Consider the following 21,832-nt stretch of genomic DNA (forward strand, 5'->3'; position numbering starts at 1 on the left):
CTTGTTACCTAAATATACAGACTTTTGAATCTGTAGAACTGACGAAGTGGGAAACGGAGTTGGTTTTCCTGGATAAATGCATAAGTAACTGTAACAATAAATGACTCATGGAATATTAAGACAATGCGATACCTAGTGTTTTAATTTGACCAGCCTGGCTGTAATCGACATTGTAAATATGTTGAAATAGGAAGGAAGCCATTTATAATGCCTGGTACATATTGAAAAACATTCCCAAGTTAAAGAATAATTTCCAACCTGGAAGGAAGGGAAAGTCATGGCAAAAACGAAGAAAATGTTTAAAACCTTAATCTGTATTCCACAATCACACTGAAAATCCAAATACTCTAGCAAAGCCTTATTCAATGACTGTCACTCAAACTTCCTCACAAGGACTGCAGTGAAAAAAAAGGGTTATTCCCCTGACTTCTCTCCTGCCTCTCTCTGGCCACTCCTCCACACCCATCCCTCTGCTACACAGAATTATCTAAGTCTTTAGAATTCCTGAAAGTCTTATAGACTTTGCACCATTGCCTAGAATGCATTCTCTTGATCGAACCTTTACCCCTCTTCTTCATCTCAGTTAATTTCTCCAATGTTTGACTCTTTCCAGACCTCCTCCCACCCTCTCTCATCATCTTAAGTGAGGTGTCCCTCGTGTGGGGCTTCCCTTATCAGAGCGCATTGCCAACAGAAACATCTGCTCAGCCTTTCCCCCTGGATGGTGAGATCCCTAGATTAGGAACCACATTTTTCCTGGGCCTAGCGTGTTGTAAATACCCCATAAATATTTTTGAAATCATGGTTGCCTTTATTAAAGAAGTTGGTGTTTTTGCTTTTTTCCCCCATCTAAATTCCACAGTAATTTAGGACCCTTTGGGCACGTCAAGCTTGATGGCAGGTTGGTATACCGTAAAATGTCAATAAAATGAAGTTTTCATTCCTCTTTACCCATCCTTCTTAGCCTTCAGCAATGGTCACTGGGAAACCAGGAGAGGCTGGGGTGGGAGTGGGAGATATCAATACACGTGGTCAAAGAGCAATTAAAATAGGTTAAGAAATTAGGCATTTACCACTTTAGAAAAGTGAAAACATTTCTTACAAGTTCGGGAATTTAGAATTCAAAGGCAATGGTATTATTTTAATGCAGTTTTGCACAGTAGGTACTCTGGATTAAAATCCAAGTTCCATCATTTCTGATTAGGTGACCTTTGGAACACTTTACTCGGAGTCAGTTTCAACCTCTACAAAACTGGGAGAGTAACTCTGCCTCTATCCCAATAACCTCTTGGGGTATTAAATGAACTAATGCACAAAGTAAGAGCTTAATGAGCACTAATTGTTACTATTATTCTGTAGCACAGTGTTCTCTAGTGTCCAAGCATCTGAATGTATGAATTCATATAGTTAGTATTTAAATTGCTGCTATTTATACTGGTGAGGGCAAAATCCAACCACAGCAGCAAATTGTCCCTGTTCTCTGTTGGCTAACACAGGGCCTGGGTCCTCACAGTCATCCACCAAGTATTTCTTGATTGAATGAATGAATGAACAATAATAATAAAGTGAACTCATTCTCCTTCTAATAAACACAATATTCTATAATTATTGTACAGTACAGCACACTACTGAAGATTAGCAAGGCATGAGATGAACTGTACTGAGTGACTTAATAACTGCCTCTGATCCATTCTATAATCTAAAAACATTTTGATTAGTGGTAGCTCCTGACCATTACTTCTTATACAAGTTGAGTATAAACCAACCAAGGTATCCTATTAACAGACAACACTCATACAACACCAGATATATTTGGTTAAAAGATATACAGGGGTAGGCAAAATACATTTAGTTATACAAATAAATAAAATAATTAATACTAATACAAGAATAAACTCTGTTTCACGTATTCACAAACTGTAAACCTATTTTTGTCCACCTGTGTGAGTGGGGACCCTCCATAAAACTGGAATTATCTTCTGGAGGGCAGGCCCCTTGGAGCACAGGCTTCCCCACTAGCTGGGTGTTCTAGTAACCCTTCTGTATCAGTGCACCAGCTGGTGCTGTTATGAGAGGCTGTGTTCAGCTTCAATGAATTTTTTTGAAGACTCTTTCAATGCATTTGTGGATTTCACGATGGGTGATTTATAAGTGCACCTGCCCACACTGCCATTTTAAACACAATAAAAAAATGAATCCTAGTTTTTTTGGGGGTTCCCCCCTTGTATATTACCAAGAAACACAAATTTTCACTGACTAAGAAGTACTTGTGTGGGTTTATGTTTCCCATAAATGTTTGGTACATTGGCTTGACTTTTGAACAATAAAATGCAGGGGAAGTGATTTTGCATGACTTCTGAGTCTGAGTTAAAAAAAAAACAAACAACAAACAAACCTTATAGCTTCTGCCTAAGTCTCTTGGAACACTTTTTCAGGGGAAGCCAATCCCAACATAAAAAATTTGACTACCTCGAGAGCACCATGCTTGAGAAGGAGCTGAAGGTAGCCATGCAGGCTGGTGGCACAGAGATCAGCCCTGAGCAGTTGCAGCCAACCTGGCTGAGGGGACAGCCCTCTGGACGAAGACACCATCTTGAACACCCTGCTTTGATACTCCTGCCTCAGCTGCTATGCGACTGTAATCTCATGAAAGATCTCAAGAACCCAGCTGAGCCCAGTGAACTCACACCACCATGGGAGATAATAATAAATTAAACCACCGAGTTTAGAGATGGGCTATTATATTGTAATAATTGGTGGAAACAAAGCGGAGTGAGAAATGAGAAGGTCCAGAGGTCAGTCAGAGAGGTCACATACGGGTTGCCTAATGCATCCCGCATGAATTAGAGTTAGCTTTAGTGCATTATATGATCAGGGTAGACACAGTCCAGGGGAAGTACACTGGTAAATGCCACTAGAGGCCTCATCGTTTTAGTATTGATTTTATGCCTTTCAGAATTGGGAGGACTGGTGTTCTTTTGTTAATCATTTCTGGCAACATAATACCAGAGGCTGGAAAACATTTAAAGAAGAAAACAAAACACCCCAAATCTATTTTGATCCCACCATTAAGCAAATAACAAAAGCCGTTCGGAGGCCCTGCACTTCAGTGTCCCAGCTATCTCTTCATTGTCCTCCGATCGTGACTGGGCGAAGAGAAGAGGTTTCCGGGACCACAATCAAACTTCCAAAGATTCATACACTTTGTCTGCCAGGAAATAATACGATATAGAACCAGGGACAAAGGACAAAAGAAAGAGAATACGTACATTGAATGACTGTCAGGACTGTGGGCAATCAAACAGGCGTGCCCTCATTCCTTTTTAGGTTTCATGCCGGTGGCGCAGGGCAGTGCCTGCTGGAACGTACCTCACCCGAGCTCCTTGCAGTCCTTCGGTAAGCCCACTAACGATCCCTTTGAGGCTGAATAAAGGAAACAGTTCTTGGCCTAATACTTAGAAGTGTTTGCATGTCCCAGAAGTACTTTTTTTCTTTCTTTTCTTTTGCACATACTTTTCTTCTACTCTCCCTGCCCCCTAAAAACCTATCATCAATGAATACTTTTGTTGCTTTACTAGGGATTGAAAATTGCTTTCCTATCTAAATGGAGACTAGAATCATTAAGAAATTTCTTTCCTTAGAGTAACTACAGCAAATTATATTGTCAGAATCTTTGCTTAATTTCTCTTCTGTGAAATGCAGAATCTCTGCAAGGTATGTATTTCATAACATTATACAGTTGAAATTAATAGCATAAAATACTTCAAATGATTAATAGAAGATCTCCAAAATTACATGGGATTTTTAAAAAGCTAGATTAGAAAGAATAAAGGGGTATTTAGCTTAAATATGCTAGTGATTTATCAGGAGTTGGTTTCTTACTGGAATTCAGCAAAGAGTCTTATAGATAAGCAGTTAATGATCAGAATTTAGAAGATTCAAATTTACTCTGCTTGCTCGGAAAAAAGCGATTTTTTTCATAATCACACAGCAAAGAGAGGAAATGAAAACCATGAGAAAAACCTTTAACCATTTCTTGAGTACATTACAGAAGAGTAGAATGAGATCACATCATTAAAATCAGCACTATTTATTGAGCATTTACTATGTTCTAGGCACTGTTTGTTGTTTTATAAGTATTATTATCATAATAACATTATAAAATAGAATTATCTCCATTTCAAGATAAAACCCAGTTCACGCTGTTGGAGTAAGATCACTTAGAATATGGAGAAAATCAAATTCAAAATGAGTAGGTTTGATATAGAGCCCTACTTTTACCTAATGCAATATGCTATGCTACTGAACAAATACTATAAACAATTGGTAACCGAAATGCAAGCTCCACGAGGGCCTGTTTGTTTTCTATCTAATTCCATGTCCAGTGCCCAGAGCAGAGCCTGGCACACAGTACATGCTCAGTAAAGGTGTGCAGTGCAAGCCAGCATTTGCCTTGGGAGAGGGCGACTAGATCACTCGAGCGAGGAGAAGGGGGGAGACTTACTTTTCACCGTCAACTCTTGTACCTTGGGAATTTTATACCATGTGCATCTAGCACCTATTCAAAAAATGAATACAATTAAAATAAAACAAAAAACAGGGACTGCAGGTAAGTCATTAGGCTGTGTGTTCTATATAACTGAGAAGGTATTTTGACATATAAAGATCTGCCATGTAGATATTAAGATGTGCATGTATACCAACCAGCATGTATCCAGCAAGGCGGAAGAGGAAACTCCGGATTTTACAATATTTGACCTTACTTGCCTCTTTAAGACATGGAGCAGAAGAAATAAACTAACAAGGCAGACAGAAGGAGATGCATGATATTAATGTACTTTCTGGTAGCTTCCCAATTTGATAAACACTGCTCTAAAATATCCTTACAAATTAATGACAATTATCTAACGGCAGTATTGATTCCACAGCATTAAATATCTATTTGCCTGGTGGGAACTACTAGAGTGAGTAAAACATCAGCTTCAGCAACTGAATTCAATGAATTGAGTGGTGTGCCTCTCAAATTTCAGTGGGTATATTTGGATCACCCGGAGACCTCGTTAAACTGCAGATGCTGACCCCACAGGTCTAGGGCAGACCCTGAGATCTTGAATGTGTAACAAACTCCTAGGTGACTGCAAACTGCACTTTGAGTAGCAAGACAGTAGAGCACTGGGCTGGGACCTATGTTTTGAGTAAAGACAACAGTAGCCTTCGAGTCACATTATAGTTAATGGGAAAGTTACTAAGATTACAGATCTGCGCGTATTTGACCTTGCAACTCGCCCTTCGGATCAAGCCTTTGTCTTAAGCGAGGTCTCTTGTGAATGTTGAGGGATGGATACAAGAACTTTGGGATGTACAGATGATGGAATAGTGTCCTCCACTTCAGAGACTTGTCTGTAGCACAGGCACTGGTGTTTGGCTGGAGGCACAGATGGTGCTCTGGACTCCAGTACCTTCTGAGATGGCTGGAGGCTCAGAGAGAGGCTGATGGCCCCAAGGCCAAGGTGAAGAATGGAGGGAGCTCTTTTACCTGCTCCCTGCACTCTCCACCTGCCCCTTCTGTCAGGAAATAGCAGACGCGCATTTAACCATTTGTTTTCCAGCATCTCCTGGTGGCAGTGGGGGTTCTTTCAAAATATAAACTAAATGCTGGAATATAATCTTTTCTTGCTTTCTTTCTCAAACATGTGAGAACAATAGGATGAGCTGAGAAAATGTTTAGATGCGCAATGAGTGGAGTAAGTGGCCTTCAGAAAGCTAAAGAAGTGTGTGTCATTTTAAGGGATCCGTGAGCCTCTTGTGGGAGGCTCATCCTCTGCACTCTCTCCTTTCCCCAGCTCTCCCTGCTCAGAAGATTGTGGCTTCATAGGTGGCCAACAAGGAATCAGGCTTGAAGGGCAAAGTCTGTATGTCTCTCAAACAATAACAAGTGGCTGTTACCCTACAGAACAAACGACTCTTCTTGCTCAGGCTGATTTGTTTTCATAGAGAGAACAAAAGTTAATTTGCTTCTTTACTCTTCAACACTGTTCTGTTCTTTGTGGCTAGATGTGCTTCTTAAAAAAACTGTACAGTACTTCACTGCTCCTTAGTTTAGGCTAGATATAGTTTCTAAAGTAAGCATGCATGACTCAGTGTGGGAACTTTTCCAGATGTAGCAATGAAAACTGTCCCCTGTGAACTTGGTTAATAAATAAACCCATCCCAGCAAAGAAAAAGAATTCAGTGTCTTTCCTGTGAAGAGGTAGAAAAAGACAGTGTTGTAATAGTCACTACCATTTTTCATGGATTCCTACCAATAGTCGTTAACCCTAACCCAGAAATTCCCCTCAGTCATCCAAGTAAGATTACGTACGCAGTACACCGACTTGGTCAAACGAACATCTCGGACCAACGACAGAATGCAGTGAGGAAGGAGTGCCAGGTCACTCACACTCTGCGTGTTATCTAACATCTATGCCACTAGTAAAGAATCCTAGATGATGAATAAATTACTAGCCACACGCTAGCCCTGTGAAATCAGGCACGGAAATGTTGGTTCTTACTTGCAGAGAAATTAGGTAGCTACCTAAATTCGAGGTGGCAGTGGCCTGCCAATTGGTTCTTTCTTCTGTTCATCCTTTCTTAGTGATTTGTCTAGCTTTGACTCCAAATCCAAACCTTCTTAGTCTCGGCTCTTCATTACTGAGGCGCATAAGGACCATATGTACCAAACAGGAATGTGTTCACTGTCCCCAGGTACAAAGGAGTACCAGCACCATGTATACTTTATGGGCAAGGCTTTGGCCTCTTCCTTCTCTTATATTCAAACTGCCTTTCCTTGCGCAGGGCAATAAATATCAGTTTTTTAGTTTGTTTTATATCTCTGTGCTAAAAGACGTGCACATACAAGGTAAAGACACCCAGGCCTATCGTCAGTGCTCCTCCTCACTGTGGTTCTGGCCCAGGTGGTCAGACCACCCCTTCCCACGTGTGCTTGGTTGTCTAACCCCTGCTGTTCCCGGCTCTCTGCCCCACACCCCACCTGCCCCTGCCATTTGCTCTCACTGCGGATGGTGTGTTTTCTTCTCTCTGTAGTAAGGATGCCAGTGTAGAAGGGGAGGCGACGGGGGTGGTTTGATTAGGACTCACGTCCACATGAAGCAGGTCAGACTCTGCAGGTACATGGGCAGGGATTAAAATAATTTGGCAGGGGTGGGGGAGAAATCATGGTCAAAATTGCAATGTGTTTTGGGCAAATGAAAAAACAACCTATCATCCTTAGTCAATAAACATGCTTCATTCCCCGTCCTCTCTTAAGATAACCATCCCTCTGTCCACTCATTCCACAGGCTTCTTGGGGGGAAAAATACACCCACTGTCTGACTTTCCTCTCTGCATTAGAAGCCCTCCTTCTGAGTCTACATTCACGATGTCAGGGACGTGCCATGTGCTAAGATCACCAGGGACTCCCATGTTGCCTGTGCTCACCTGACTGGACCTTCCTAGGGAGGTTCCTCCCGTGGCTTCCCCTAGAACTCACTCTCCAGCTTTCTCTCTCCACTCTGTCTCCATAGCTTTTGGCATTCCTCTTCCTCTTAAATGTCAGCGTGAGAGGGTTTTCTAGAACTGCTTCTTTTCCTGCCATGGCCTGTCTTGGGGTCCTCATCCAGGCTGGTGCCCGGCTTCACCTCCCCCTTGTGCACTGGGCTCTACTGTGGAGCCCTCTGCTCCCCTGTCTCTGTCACTTTGACCAAAAAATTTCCTGACCCGGCAATGCCTCTTTCCAGTACCCACCCTCTCCCCTCAGCCCCAACCCCACCCCTGCAAAAAAAATTATGTTTGTCCAAATTCTATCTATTCCTTAAATCACTCCACCTATTCCTTAAAATGCTTCCTCCTTGAGGCCTTCAGTAATCCACCCTTCTTTTAAATTTCCTTGTCACTTAATCCATTCTTCTCTTGACTTAAAGCATCTCATTGAGTAGAAGAGTGGAAGCAGAAAAACTAAATTCATTTTCCAATTTCCTTGGTACGTGAAACTGAACAAATATCTTAAACTCTGAGCTTCAGATTCCTAAATGTAAATTAGAACTAATAACACTTTAAATTAGGACTAAGTGCAAATTAGAAGTAATATTAGTACAGATAATTCTCTCCACTACTTTGACAAAATTAAGCAAGATAAGGTACCTTGTAACTAACATTTCCTGAGATCTCCGGGCTCACCCCTTCATACATCATTATCTCATTCAGAACTTACAATAATCCCACAGTTGTGGGACTCTCATCTAAATTATCAGGCACCACGGAGGTGCTGCGAGTCGAGTTTACGGACAGGGATTTGAGCATACGCACTGCGCTGACTCATGTGATCTTGATCAAGGTCCTTCACCTTGACGGAATGGACTTTCCACCTCTAGGAAGTGGAAAAGCACAGCTCTAGCTGAGAGGATGACTGTGAGTGTTAATGACGTAATGCATGAACTGTATGTCCCCTAAGGCCTCACCCACAGCAAGGGCTCAATAAACGGTTAAGTACTTGTTCTGGATGTTGAGAGTGTTCATGTATATGGAACCCTGTGGAGGGACAGAGACACAGTAAATGTGTGAAGCTTACCCAGTGACACGTGGACCCACGAGTGAGGGCCTCTGAGTGTGTGTCCTAAGAACTCGGACAGTGACAAGGGCAGCTCCGCCCCGCTAGAACTAACAGGCTGGTTTGAAAGAAAATAAACATAATTACTCAGAGGTTGTCAAACTACAGTCTGTGGGTCAAATCCAGCCTGCCCTCCCATTCCTGTAAATCAGGTTTGGTCCCACAGTCATGTCTATGAGCACCAGAGGTGCTGTCTCCACTGCTTTTGTGCTGCAAGGCAGCTTTGAGTAGTTGGGAAAGAGACAATGCCACCCTTCACAGAAAAGTTTTGCTGCCCCCAATGTATGACTAATACACTGAGATGAGCACTAGGAAGAAATGAGAAAGTATGACTGAGAGGAGAGCAGAAAGGAGGAGGCCAAGGGGCCACCTCCCATGGGACTTACCCACCTCACAGAGGGACTAAGGTTCAGGCTAAGTGCACTGGACAGCCTTGAGAGGCTTTTAGTTCAGTTGTGCATTTGGGGTATATCTGTATTATTTGTGGGGGATGACTACTTTTTTCCTGAAATACAGCAACCACACAGATGACCGTGTAAACATGTAAACATACACCTTAACAAATTATTATAATATAAACACCATCCAGGTTAAGAAACAGGACATCAACACTTCAGAAGCCACGCACATCCCCATCCCAATCACAGTCTCCTCCGCCTTTAGTCACCCGGCTCACAATATCGTCGTCCTTGTGTTTTAAAAATAACCTCACAATCCTACCTGAATTTGATGAATTTTGTCTTTGCGTAATCCACAACCCAGCAACTACACTCCTGGGTCCCGACCCTGCAGAAATGTATGCGTAGGCTACCAGAAAACACAGATAAGGAGGTTTATAGTAGCTTTGTTTGCGACTGCCCCAGACGGGCAACAAGCCTGATTTACATGAATAGAAGAATAGATAATGTAATTATGGCATAGGCAGACAATGGAATATTACGTAAGAATAAACTACAATTATATGCAACAGCATGAATGAATCTCAAGAACATTACTGTAAGCTGTGGAGGGTTTTAAGCTGGGGAAAGGAATAACACGATGCAGTGTGTACTCCGGAAAGACCTCCGAGGATGCTGTGAAGAAGGCTGGGTCTTTGTGGGGAAAGCAGGACTGACTGGAGCCCTGGAAAGAGCCTCCTGCAGTCAGCATCCCATGGGAGACATGGTTGGGGCAGGAGGTGGGATTAGGGCGGCAGCCATGGGGATGCAGAGGACAGGGATTGGAGATGTGCTCTGGAAGTAGAACTAGTAGGACTTGCTGCTGGACTGGATATGACTGGTAAAGAAAAAGAAATTACACTTAACCACAGGTGTTGACTTGGGTAATGTACTCAGATGGAGAGGGGTAGGAAGAGGCACTGTTTAGGAGGGGTATATTCAGGGGATGGTGAGGTAAATTATCTGTGAGAATCTCCATGGAAACATCAAATACATAGCTGGGAATCCCTGGATATTGTGGATAACGTGGATGAAAATCACTAAACAATTCCAGTTCCAAAGAAAGGCTACCCAAGGTAGGATGGGCTCTGTTTTAGAATAAAGGCCTTGGCCCTCGTCCACAGATCTTTTTCTTTAGCTGAAAATTCCTTTAAATTCATTGTTGCTTGAGATGCAAGCACACCCTGGGGGAGTCAATATGAAGCTGTTTATCAATTCAATACACAGTCTAGGACTGTCTCAGTGAGAAGGGATTTAATGGAGAGAAAAAGGAACAGGCACACGTTTTCCATCCTGCATTTTCCGAAATCTGTGAAATTTTCCTTCTCTTGAGTCTCCCTCCACTTCGATGCAACTGACCAAACGCATGTGGAAGATGTGCGGGGCACCAGGCCCGGTACTGGGATCTGGGGCTACAGCTGAGAATAAGACTTGGTCACTGCTTCTGGTGTTTCACTTTGACTTTATCACTGTGAGTAGCGTGTAATTACGTAACGTCTGTGTGAAAGTTCCGTTACGTGCAGAGAAATATCAAGCAAAAGGCTGATGATTTAAGAGGTATTTGTCCAATGATAAAATTTCAGGTGAAGAACAATTTCTGCCTGACACAACCGCCACTCCTTTGAACCATGTGGGGGCAAGCTGATCTCCGAGCATCTTTCCAGAGCTATTAAATAGAAACACAGTCGGTTGGTATACTTACTGGGGTAACAAAGAGATTAGGATGGCAGGATGGTCCTTGACATTTGGTGAGGAGGGGTCCTAATGGGTATTTTTCTGGTGCCGTTCTTGATATCTAGCTCCACATTTCTCAAACTAATTTCTCCTAATTTGTTGAGTTGCAGATTATGCCAAGTAAAATTCAAGTTATTCTCTCCTAATTGAGAATACTTGGACATATTTACTAAAATGACTTGCTTTGATTCTTAAAATCCATTCTAAATCGTGTTTATGTTTATTTTACTTGAACTTGTATCCCTTGGTCAGCATATTTCTTTTGTCCAGATGAATGTATAATATTTCTATTGTAGTCTCATTAAAGTCTTTAAAAAATAATTATTACTGCCTTGTGATAATTTTGAAGAGCATGATTTGTTCCCTCTCCTAACCATAAATTTTTTTAAAAAAAGAAATTTAAAAATACACCCTTGGGCTCTGTATGTAACAGACAGATCATGTTAGGGTACCAGTGAAAGATGCCGTCTGAAAGCACAGCCTGTCCGCTCCATCTCCTGGTCCAGCTCTGCCACTCGCCTGGTCGGGCAAGCCACTCAACATTGATCTGGGCTGTGCTTCTGCATCAGTATAACGGAGAGCGCGGGCTTCATGACACTGGCCCGGCCCTTTCAGCTCTTTGCAATCTTCAGTGCTTCTACTGGGCACTGAACTTGGCACCAAGGTGAGCTGAGCCTGACTCTCCTCACCCCTCACATCACGCTAATACAGGATGAAATTTTATGGCTTTATCAGATTGCAAACTCTTACCTAGTTGATAATTATTTCTAGCACACATTGTACATGGAATGTTATTTTTTATTTTAATATTTTGGATCTGCACTTGATCCTGAAGAGATTTTGCAGCCCTATTAAATTTGTAAGTACCTAAGGATTAAATAATTCCCCCCAGCAAGTTTGCTCACCTAGATGTCTCATAAATCTGTTTAGCAGGGTTGTGTTTCACAGAGCTGCCTTTTTGGATTTTACTTTTGATGGTTTAATTCCATTTCTCATTATGTCCCATCTATAGTTTTAAATTCTGCTACCCAACCCACAAGAATTATACAAGCTAAAATAATATTTTATATACATTAAAAAAAATTACAAAATACATTTTATATGAATTTATCATTGAAAACCAATTTTGATCTAAAGCTAACTGAATTCTCTTGGGAGGGGACCTCCAATTGGAAAACAATTTAAACCTTAATCTCAATTTTCTTTCTCCTTTCCTTCCCTTTCTCTTTCTTATATTTATCTCTTTTCTTTTTTCCCCTTCCTTCCACTCTCGTCTCTCTTTCTTTCTCTCTCATTTTTTCTTCTCTTTCTTCTGAATTACAATCTCAATTGTAAAACAGAAGAATCTAACTGGCACTAGAATCAATGTATTCATGTTGTATGTATATTAATATTGATGTATATAACATTTTCTGGGAAAGAAGACAGTAGAGCATTAAGATATTTGTGAACCAGTCTAGGCCTCTGAGGAGCTCTACCTACCTCCTACCTGTATAATGTTTGGGCTTAAAATCCTACCTTAGACAAGGTTGCTCATCTCCTTTCCTTCTACTGCTCTGCTTTGCTGAGCCTTCATCCTTTGCTCTACTCTGTAACTTGACTCCATCGTGCCCCTAGGTCATTGACTGATAGCATTGTCTAGACTTGTTTCTTTTAATTTTTTTTGAGCAAGTAATCCAAACATTCTTTCTCCCATAATGATTTCTCACAGTGGACCAGAGTAAGAGGAGAAGGAGAAGGAGAAAGCAAAACAGAAAGAAGAGAGACTACTGTTCTGTTAATATTTACTCAACTTTTATAATTTAGAATTAAAATTATATTTTCCCATATTACACATTCATTCTTCTATTCTTTCTTGAGAAAACTGAACAGCACATATTGCTGGTATTTTTATTTGCTTTAAAAAGCTGCTATATCAGCATCCTGAGATACCAGTGTAGTAATCTCTTACTTGTTCTTGTAGAGAGAGATTTTCACAACATGTGGTTTCATGGAGATAATTATTTGCCACAGTTCCCGGGCCTTACTGCAACAGGCAGCCCCAAATCCAACTAAAGCGACAGAGCTCTGGCCACACTCTCAAGCAAATGAGTCAGAAGTAAAAACTATCATTAACATTGTAGGGGCCTCCTAGAATTAACATTTCAAATTATTTGTTTTGGGATTTGGAGTATTAATAGAAATGTTAGTTTCTGCAGCAAAGAATGACATAAACCACATGATAGAACAAATGTGGCTTAACGGTGCTCCTTTATAAGTAAAATTTAGGGACATTAACTGATAGTAATATTAATGTCAAATTAAATGTATATTATAACTTCAAAAATATCTTAATCTTCGGTAATAGATTTTAGTGTCATCCATGGACAAAGCAGTAACTCTTCCACTGTCTGCTTGGACCACACCACATCTAGAACATCGTGTTCAGGTCTGGCCCCTCGGTTCACGCTGGGTAGAGAGAGGTGGACTGAAATGTGCATGGGAGATTGAGTAGGACGGTGAGGGAACAGTGGAAGGAAGTGGTGATAATATGCCTAGAGAAAAAAAGACTAAGAAGAAATATGAAAAGTGTTTTCAAATATTGAAAGGACTATCACATGAAAGAGGCAGATTTTGTTCTAAATAGTGCCAAATATATCAGAGCCCGAATCAATGAGTAGAAGCTACAGAACACTCAAACAAATGAAGAGTTTTTAAAGTCAGAGTTGTTCTCAGTGGAGTAGGCAGCTCGGGAATCAGGAAATTCCTATCACTTGGGGTACCTGGGAAAAGGAAGTCCTAAGCAGAGGATTCCGTGGAGGCAATTCCCGCACTGGATGGTTTTTGTCGGACTTTAAGGAACCCCTTTCCACATTAAATTCGACCATGTTATGAAATCAAAAGCCATTTGACTCCAACAGCCCATGAACACGCCCACAGAACAAGGGTCAATGTGTTTAAAGAAAGATCGATAACATGGGAATTAAATTTTTCTTATTAATTTCAAATTACCAAACTGAGATAAATCTAAAGGAAATGACACTCATTTCTAGTTAAACAGCTAGATCAAGTAGCTTCAAACTAAGAGATTCAAAATTCCTCCTTTTCTTGAAATTATTTGGTTATTCACATGAATAAAGGCTATATTCCTTTGTATAGTCCATTCAAACTTGGTTTCTCATCGATGTGGCTCTTTTGGGATATTTTGTTAAAAACTAGCAAAGTTTTAGGTCTGTGGTTATCATATTTCATACAAATTTCATTTGAAAAACATACTTTTGATGTCATTGGCTGCATGTGTACATATCTATGTGAGAACATTTTTCTTTTATCTTCTGCACATCAGAAATTAGTCTGCAAATATGGCATAAGAAGGCACTGAAATATCATATGACAAGAAAGCATAGTGCTCTTAAAGTCCTAAAGATGATACAAATATTATCTATTTGGGGATAGAATGGACATAAACATATACCTGATGCTTTAGAGGAAAGGAAGGAAAAATGAATAAAGTGTTTAAATTTATCAAAACAGCATTTACAAACAATGAGACAGGTCCTTCCTGGTCCTTAATGACCACATGGCATTAGCTCTTCTGGACGCTCAGTCCCTGCCACACTAACACACCAACAGTGGGCTGTCATTGTGAGGCCCACAGTGAGCAGCCGGGGAAATTCTTGGCAAGTAGAACAGGGAAACTGAGACAGACAGCTGAACAGGATGGCTGAGCACTTTACAGCCAGGTGCAGACGGTCACCAGGGAGGAAGGCCCCTTCCCCCAGTGCCTGGCAGGAAGCAAGACTGGGAAAACAAGGACCTCGCCCCAGGCCAGGTAATGTTTCTACCTCTTCTCCTCTGGCCTTTCCTCCCAGCAGATAACATCCAGGTCTCAGTTGTATTTCAGCTTCAGGCCCAGAAAAGCAGCAAAACCAGGTGGCAGTGGCCAGAACCAACTGCAATAACTAAAGACCCCTGCCCTGTCACTGACCAATCAGAGGAGACCATGACCCTGAAAGGGCACACCTGGAGAACTGATGAATATTCTACTGTATCCCTCCCCTAAGATTCCCAACTGCAAGAGAGAGGTAAAAACCTCAAGACAAAGGACCCACGTCTTTAGATCAGTTCGCCCTATGGGGAGCAGCCCACAGGATTCCCTTCTTCCCTCACTTCTTCCCCACAGGCATGCAGGCTCCTAAACTCTAAGGCTATGGGCAGCTGGCAGCTTGTCCCAGGCTAATGCCCCCAATCTGACCCCAAGGCCTCCTTTTCTCTGACTTCCCAGTGAGCTAAGGCAGCCCAGCCCGGGCTCTCTTGTTGCTTCCTCTGTGATGAGCCCTTCCCTGTTTCACTGTCCGCAGCTTTAATAAACCTATCCTCACAGTCACCTGGACTCGTGTTGTGAAACTTTTTCTGCATGAAGTCAAGAACCCACACATTACAGCTGGCCCTAGGCAGACCCACCCAGGGTCAGGCCCCTGTCCGGTAACAACTGGACGCAAATAGTTAAAGTGACCTTGGATCAGGTAAACTTTTCCACTATTTTGCTTTTCAATGAATTTTGTGCAAATCAAAGAAGCAACCGATAATTAAAATAGGTAAGATTACCTAAAGGCAGAGGAAGACTAGCAACACTATGACTGATCCCAGAGAAAAATACTGCATGCGAGATGGCAAATGGAGGGAGCCTAAGGGAGAATGTACTTGTGGAAAGTCAAATGATGCAAGAAAGAAACATAATATAAATTCTGTAAGTAAACATTTAATTATTTCAGCAAAACTCCATGATTTGCCATCTTTATAATATTTATTCATGGTAAAAATACTAGTTTTCCAATAAACCTTGTAAAGATGTCATTAATTATGAATATCCCAGTCAAATGTATTGATTTTTAAATAAGGCAGAAAACATATAGTTTCTTTTAAGCACATGAAGTATAGCTATGATTCCTCATATTTTGATTTGATTTTTTTATGAAATCAATATTGAAAATTTATATTTTGAAAGCAATTTTGTCTGGGTTGTGTTTTCATTATTAGTTCAAGATCAAAAGCTGCTTTCACTACAAAGCTGAAGGAAAATCTTAGAATGGGAAACTGATCTTGTACCTATAAGGATATTGTCTCTTGCTTATTTAAAAAAATGTTTTAGCTGTAATCATGAATCAGTTTTCCCTTTTGAGATTTTCAGATGTAAACAATAAAACATCACTTTCCTGCTTACTAGAAGCAAATAGAAAACCATCTAGATACTAGTGAGACACGTACTTGCAAGCTGGAGAATGGGTTCGAGAATGGGTTCAAAGAGACTAAAAGACGAGGATCAGTAATAGCTAATAGGCATTGTTTAAATGACACATAAATTAATAATCTAAAGATAAAATGAAAAGTTAGTAACTCCAGGAAGTGTTACATTTGAAAGATTAGAAATGGAAGATAAAGATGGTAGTTAAGTTTCATCACAATAAAAATTTGCAAATACCTTCTTCAACATCTGAGATATATTCGCCATCACTGAGCATTTCAGGGGCGTTGGCTTTACGAACTGCATGATTTAAGTGAACAATGTAAGTGTGTGGAAAATGCATACTCTTGAAACTACAACAACACGTTTTAATGTTTCTACAAATATTTTTGCAATGACTTTCTTCAGGAAAGACATACATAGTCACTCTTAATTATTAAGAACGCAAAGGAGGTTTTCCTACATACCTTCATCATCAGACATATCAAGAACTTCATTCATTGTTTCTGGAACATTCATTTTGTGCTTCTCTGTGACAGTCTAGTAACAACAACAACAAAAAAACAGTGACTTCAGTATGAGGAGAGTACATGTTTTAATGAGGCTCTTTCTTTCTTTCCAAATTAGTTGCTTTATTACTAGTTGATTTATGTGTTGCTTATCCTGAAGCCCCCACCTATAAAATGACATCAAAATTGTCCTTTAGTAGCACTAAGGCCCTCACCATGTATATGGCAGAGAACAAAGACAAGGTGAACAACTTTAGGGACAAAGCACACTGGCTTAAAGTATTTAAGTCCCTAAAAAGGCTTTTCAAACAACAAAGAGCGATATTGCCTATACTTTTTCTCTACTTTTTGTGCTCTGATGCACCTGCCACCTCATTTTACTAAATATCTTGGCTGAAGATAAGCCAAATGAACGGCAAGAAATATGTCTTTACCAGTTGTCCAACCAGTCATTTATTTTCTCTTCCCTACGTAAGTATACATTTTAATTCTTGGAATAAATTGATATTTAGATTGCATAAATCACATGATTTAACTACCATGCATATGAAGAAACTATTTTGGATGTAATGCATTTGCAAGATCATTTTAACCTGTACAAGAAATTTAAAGAACGATACAGGGCAGGAGAAAGGCCTTACTGAGTCTCTTACTTGCTCTGGCAACTTCTTACCTACAGAGATCGTATCCATCTGAAGACACAGGCAGCATGACTGTTAGAGAATCTTAATGACTTAATGTTTCAAAGAGCCCTCTCAATTCTGAACATATGAAAGACTATGGAACCAAGGAAGATACACGTCTAAACAAAGCAACTGACATAAAGCTCCGCTGTTAAAACTCAGAAAGGGGAAAGTCCACAGTTCCTTACAGCAGTTCTTACAGTACTGGGTCAATGTGATCCCACACCCTGTCCTCAGTTATTGTGGTGAAATAAAGCACTATTTGGTGCCTCTTCCACCATGTGAAACTGCAATTGAACCTTGTTTTACATAAGCTTCTTATGTTAGAACAATTTTAGATTTACAGAAATTTTGTAAAGATAGAATAGAGTTTACTAGTTTCTCCTATTATTAACATCTTACATTATTATGGTACATTTATTACAATTAATGAACTAATATTAATGTATTATCATCAATGAAAGTCTATATTCAGATTTTTAAAGTTTCTACCAAATGTCCCTTTTTTCTGTCCTAGGGTCCCATCTGGGACACCATATTATCTTTAGCTGTCATTTCTCCTCCTGGCTATGAGAGTTTCTCAGCCTTTCCTTGTTTTTAATGACCTTGGTAGTTCTGACGTGACCTGGTCGGGTGTTTTGTGGACTGTCTCTCATCTGGAATTTGTCTCATGTTTTCCTCATGACTAGAATGAGGTAATATGGTTTTGAGAGAAGACCACACAGGTAAAATGCCATTTTTATCACATACCATCAATGTGACTTATGGGTGTTGACCTTAACCTACGTCATCCGGCTGCCGCAGTGTTGGCCTGGTATCTCCATTGTAAAGTTACTCTATTCCCTCCCAGCCCCCTGTCCAGCCTGTTGTCTTTGGAAGGAAGTCATTATATTGATTCGAGATTTAAGCAGTGGGGAATTACATTCCACCACCTTCAGGGTGGAGTATTCTCAAAAGTTATTTGGAATGCTATTGCCTGAGAAATTTGTCTCTACTTCCCTACTTAATCAGGCATTTATTCATCAGTATGGACTCTGGACATTTATTATGCACTTTGCTCTATACACCAATACTATTTATTTATTTTTGCTCAAACCGCTCCAGCTTTTGGCACTGAGGACTCTACTGTTGATTCCTGTAACCCTTTGACATATCCCCACCATTTCTTGTGTACTTATTTACTTATTTATTTGAGAGGGAGCGATTCCTTTTTAAAAAAAAAATTTTTTTGGCACTACAAGATGTTCCCAGCTCATCTTTTATATTTCCTGCCCTGGTTCTAATTGGATTCAGCCATTTCTCCAAGGAGCCCCGGTCCCCTTTATGACTCGGGTGGACTCTTTTCTACTCAATGTGAGTACTTCATCTGTGGAAGCCTCGATTCTTTCATTAGGCCCACGGACCCTTTTCTGTTAGTATGAGCCCTGTCTACTGGCTCTGTGAGAACAAGTCTGCTGATGAGGGCGGGCATGAAATGGCTCAGCCCAGCCGGTGTTTGTCTTTCCCCAGGAACCCGCACCTTCAAACCCATCTCTTTCAGATGAGTTCCTGAGACTGTAACTTGATTCTCTGTCTGCAACTTTATTTTCTCTGAGAGCCTTTTTGGTATCAAAGAAACAATTTGAACTTTCTGAATGGGTGACAAACTCATCTTCGTTCAATCATTTTGTATTTTGAACTTTCCAATGAGTTTCAGTTTGCTAAGAAGTCTTATATGCTTGTTGCAGTGACTTCAGGTCTTTTGTAGTAAGGTGACACTTGGCCATTGTTTCACCCCTTGTCCTCCTCTCTCCTTCCCCATCCTAGAAAGAGCTACGTCAGATGTCTATAAAATTAAGGTTGAGAAACATTATTTGTTTAAATTCTTTACTTGAGAATTGCATAATAGATTTTAGGATGATGAAATGCTCAAGAGGTATGTGAAAGCACCATGTGGGGCTTTATCTCCTACACGAATGATACATTGACGTCAGAGATGTGCCTGGGAGAGGGTTCGAGGGGGAGGGGTAAGTGGTGACTTGGGGTGGTGAACCCACAACATACGGGTGATGTATCACAGCACTGTACACCTGAAACCTATATAATTTTATTACCCAATGTCACCCCAATGAATTCAATTAAAAATAAATGAAAGAAATGTGCTCTGATGGATAACCATCACGTTAGTCCATCAAAGCCATTATTTTCTCTTTTATACATCATCAAACTTCTCTCTTGTAATCAGCAGGCTTATTATTTAGTTTCTAAAGCATGCAGATAGCCAAATAGCTCAATCTGCAGGGAGCTGAAGAAGCCCTCAACGCATGTGTTTCACACGAACTGTGCAGATGCTAACTGTGCCTTCTTTCCTGTTGGAAGGGGAAGACGAGAAGAGAAGACAGTGATGGTAATTCCAAGTGTTCCAGAGTCTGACATTTCCCATATCAATCTCAGGCCCGTGTGCTGAGTCATTCAGTCTGGGATCACTCAAATAAGGCTCTGATATGGTGCAATGTCTGCTCTGGATTCCAAAGTTACCAAATCTTGATGCAGTTCAAAGAAACCAGGTGGGGTTACAAAAATGACTTATCCTAGAGGCTGAAGCTTGTAAAGATGTATCTGACTCAACAAGGCCTCCTGGCAAAGATTTACTTTAAATTTTAATAAAGCAGCTATTGTTTTCTCCACGAAAATGCCAACAGATGAATGGAAGATGAGTGAGAGTGGTGGAAAATCAATTTGCTCCTGTCTCTACTGTTTTGTTTTTATAACAATGTAATTTTTACAATAATGACAACAACATATCCATTATTATTTGTGATTTAAAATATTTCAAGGAACCAACTTAGAATTTCCAATTTTCTTACATTGTCAGAGAAGGATGTTAGAAACACTTCTGCCTTCATCTCATTAAAACTTTTTAAAATATCAAAACAAATAAATACATTTAGCTTTACATGCTACTAAAAACTCTATAGCTACTACTGCAACTTTTAAAGGGGTATTTTTAGTGTTTTGAAGTTTTCATGGTGTCAGAAACGAGAGTTTTGCTGCGCTGACTGCCAACAGTGGGGTGATAACATCTGGAAACACAGCTCGTAGTCTGGACAGAGAAGGTTCATCTCTGAAAAGCCCAGGAGAATCTCCTGTCTGAGGAGTGGCTCCCTTGGTCACCACGGCCGGCGCCCACTACTCACCGTTGTGGTAATGGTCTCTTCAGTCACGACCCTCAGCGTGTCGACCACCGAGATGTAGCCAAGCCTCCGGGCAATGGCCAGGGCAGTGTTTCCATTCTGGCAAGAGGGAACGTGGACGGGGAATTAACAAGTCATTGCAGACATCTCAGTGCCTGAGTGTTTCCGCATGTTTCAACCTACACAAAGGCTAAGGCGAGTGTCTCATCAGTCCCATCCCATTGTCACAGCAAAACGCTGTTTCATCAGACACATACTTTGCACGAAACCCACCTAACCTGTTCCTGCTCGTACAGCAGAGTCTGAGCTGCTACAGACAGACTCCAAGAGGTGTTTAATGTCCTAAGTAATCAAGGAAACAAAAGCCTGTTTCTTCTGATTATGTACTTCCTCCTAGGTGGCAAGGCAATCAGTTTTTAAGTATGAAACTCTAATCACAACTCTCTCTCTCTATGGAGAGAGCTCACAACAATATAATTATCGTCCTTTCTTTTCACTCTGCTGAATGCTTGTTCATGCCTATTAGTGACAGTGAATAAACAACACTGGTGCACAATGAAAAATGTAAGAGGATCTGGGTACCCAGGCCCATCTCCTCCCTCTTCCCCAGCTGGCCCTTGGCTCTTACCACAGTGAGCTCATTGGGGGAGGCATTGTTCTGAAGCAAGACGTTGATTATATGTGTATGTCCTTGTTGGGCTGCTTGATGCAATGGCGTATACCCGTTCTGCATAAGGAAGATGGAAGAAATGACGCACATTTCCTTGGACACACTCAATGATTTTGGTGGCTACAAAGGAGAAAGGACTTTACCTTTGTTTTGGCATTGACTTTTGCAGAATGCTGGAGTAGGAAATTAACAATCTTGATGTTTCCATAGTGGCAACCCACATGCAGTGGCGTGTATCCCATCTGTAATTACATATTTTTAAAAAGAAACAGTATAAGTACACTTTTAGTAGTAGTTATCTTAATTAGAAGCAAAATTGTTATTTAACCTTTCTTTTTGAGCTGACAAAAATAGCTTTTTCCTTCTTAAAAAAATAAACAGCAAGAGAAAAGGAGACATTTACCTACAAAGGAGTTCCCATTAGACTATCAGCTGATTTCTCAAAAGAAACCTTGCAGGCAAGAAGGGCTGGAAAGAAGTATTCAAAGTCATGAAAGGCAAGGACCTACATCCAAGATTACTCTATCCAGCAAAATTATCATTTAGAATGGAAGGGCAGATAAAGTGCTTCCCAGATAAGGTCAAGTTAAAGGAGTTCATCATCACCCAGCCCTTATTATATGAAATGTTAAAGGGACTTATCTATGAAAAAGAAGATCAAAACTATGAACAGTAAAATGACAACAAACTCACAACTATTGAAAATGGAATCTAAAAACAAAAACAAAAACAAACTAAACAAGCAACTAGAACAGGAA

General features: G+C 40.6%; 1 protein-coding gene across 4 annotated transcripts in view; it reads right to left on the minus strand.

Annotated features, from left to right (window-relative positions):
* Positions 1-21,832, minus strand: part of ANK3 (ankyrin 3) — a 616,244-nt gene that overhangs the window by 102,394 nt on the left and 492,018 nt on the right. For 2 of the 4 annotated variants that reach the window (XM_053922530.2, XM_045195999.3), the window contains 6 exons: positions 21,218-21,316; positions 21,033-21,131; positions 20,408-20,503; positions 16,507-16,579; positions 16,277-16,339; positions 4,505-4,558 (listed from right to left, as the gene is read on the minus strand). In XM_053922530.2, the coding sequence (XP_053778505.1) occupies positions 4,505-4,558; positions 16,277-16,339; positions 16,507-16,579; positions 20,408-20,503; positions 21,033-21,131; positions 21,218-21,316 (484 nt within the window). The remainder of the gene's footprint in view (positions 1-4,504; positions 4,559-16,276; positions 16,340-16,506; positions 16,580-20,407; positions 20,504-21,032; positions 21,132-21,217; positions 21,317-21,832) is intronic. The other 2 variants (XM_045196000.3, XM_045196001.2) reach the window with 1 other exon arrangement.

The sequence above is a fragment of the Desmodus rotundus genome, chromosome 4, assembly GCF_022682495.2.
Source record: "Desmodus rotundus isolate HL8 chromosome 4, HLdesRot8A.1, whole genome shotgun sequence".
Classification (NCBI taxonomy): Eukaryota; Metazoa; Chordata; class Mammalia; order Chiroptera; family Phyllostomidae; genus Desmodus; species Desmodus rotundus.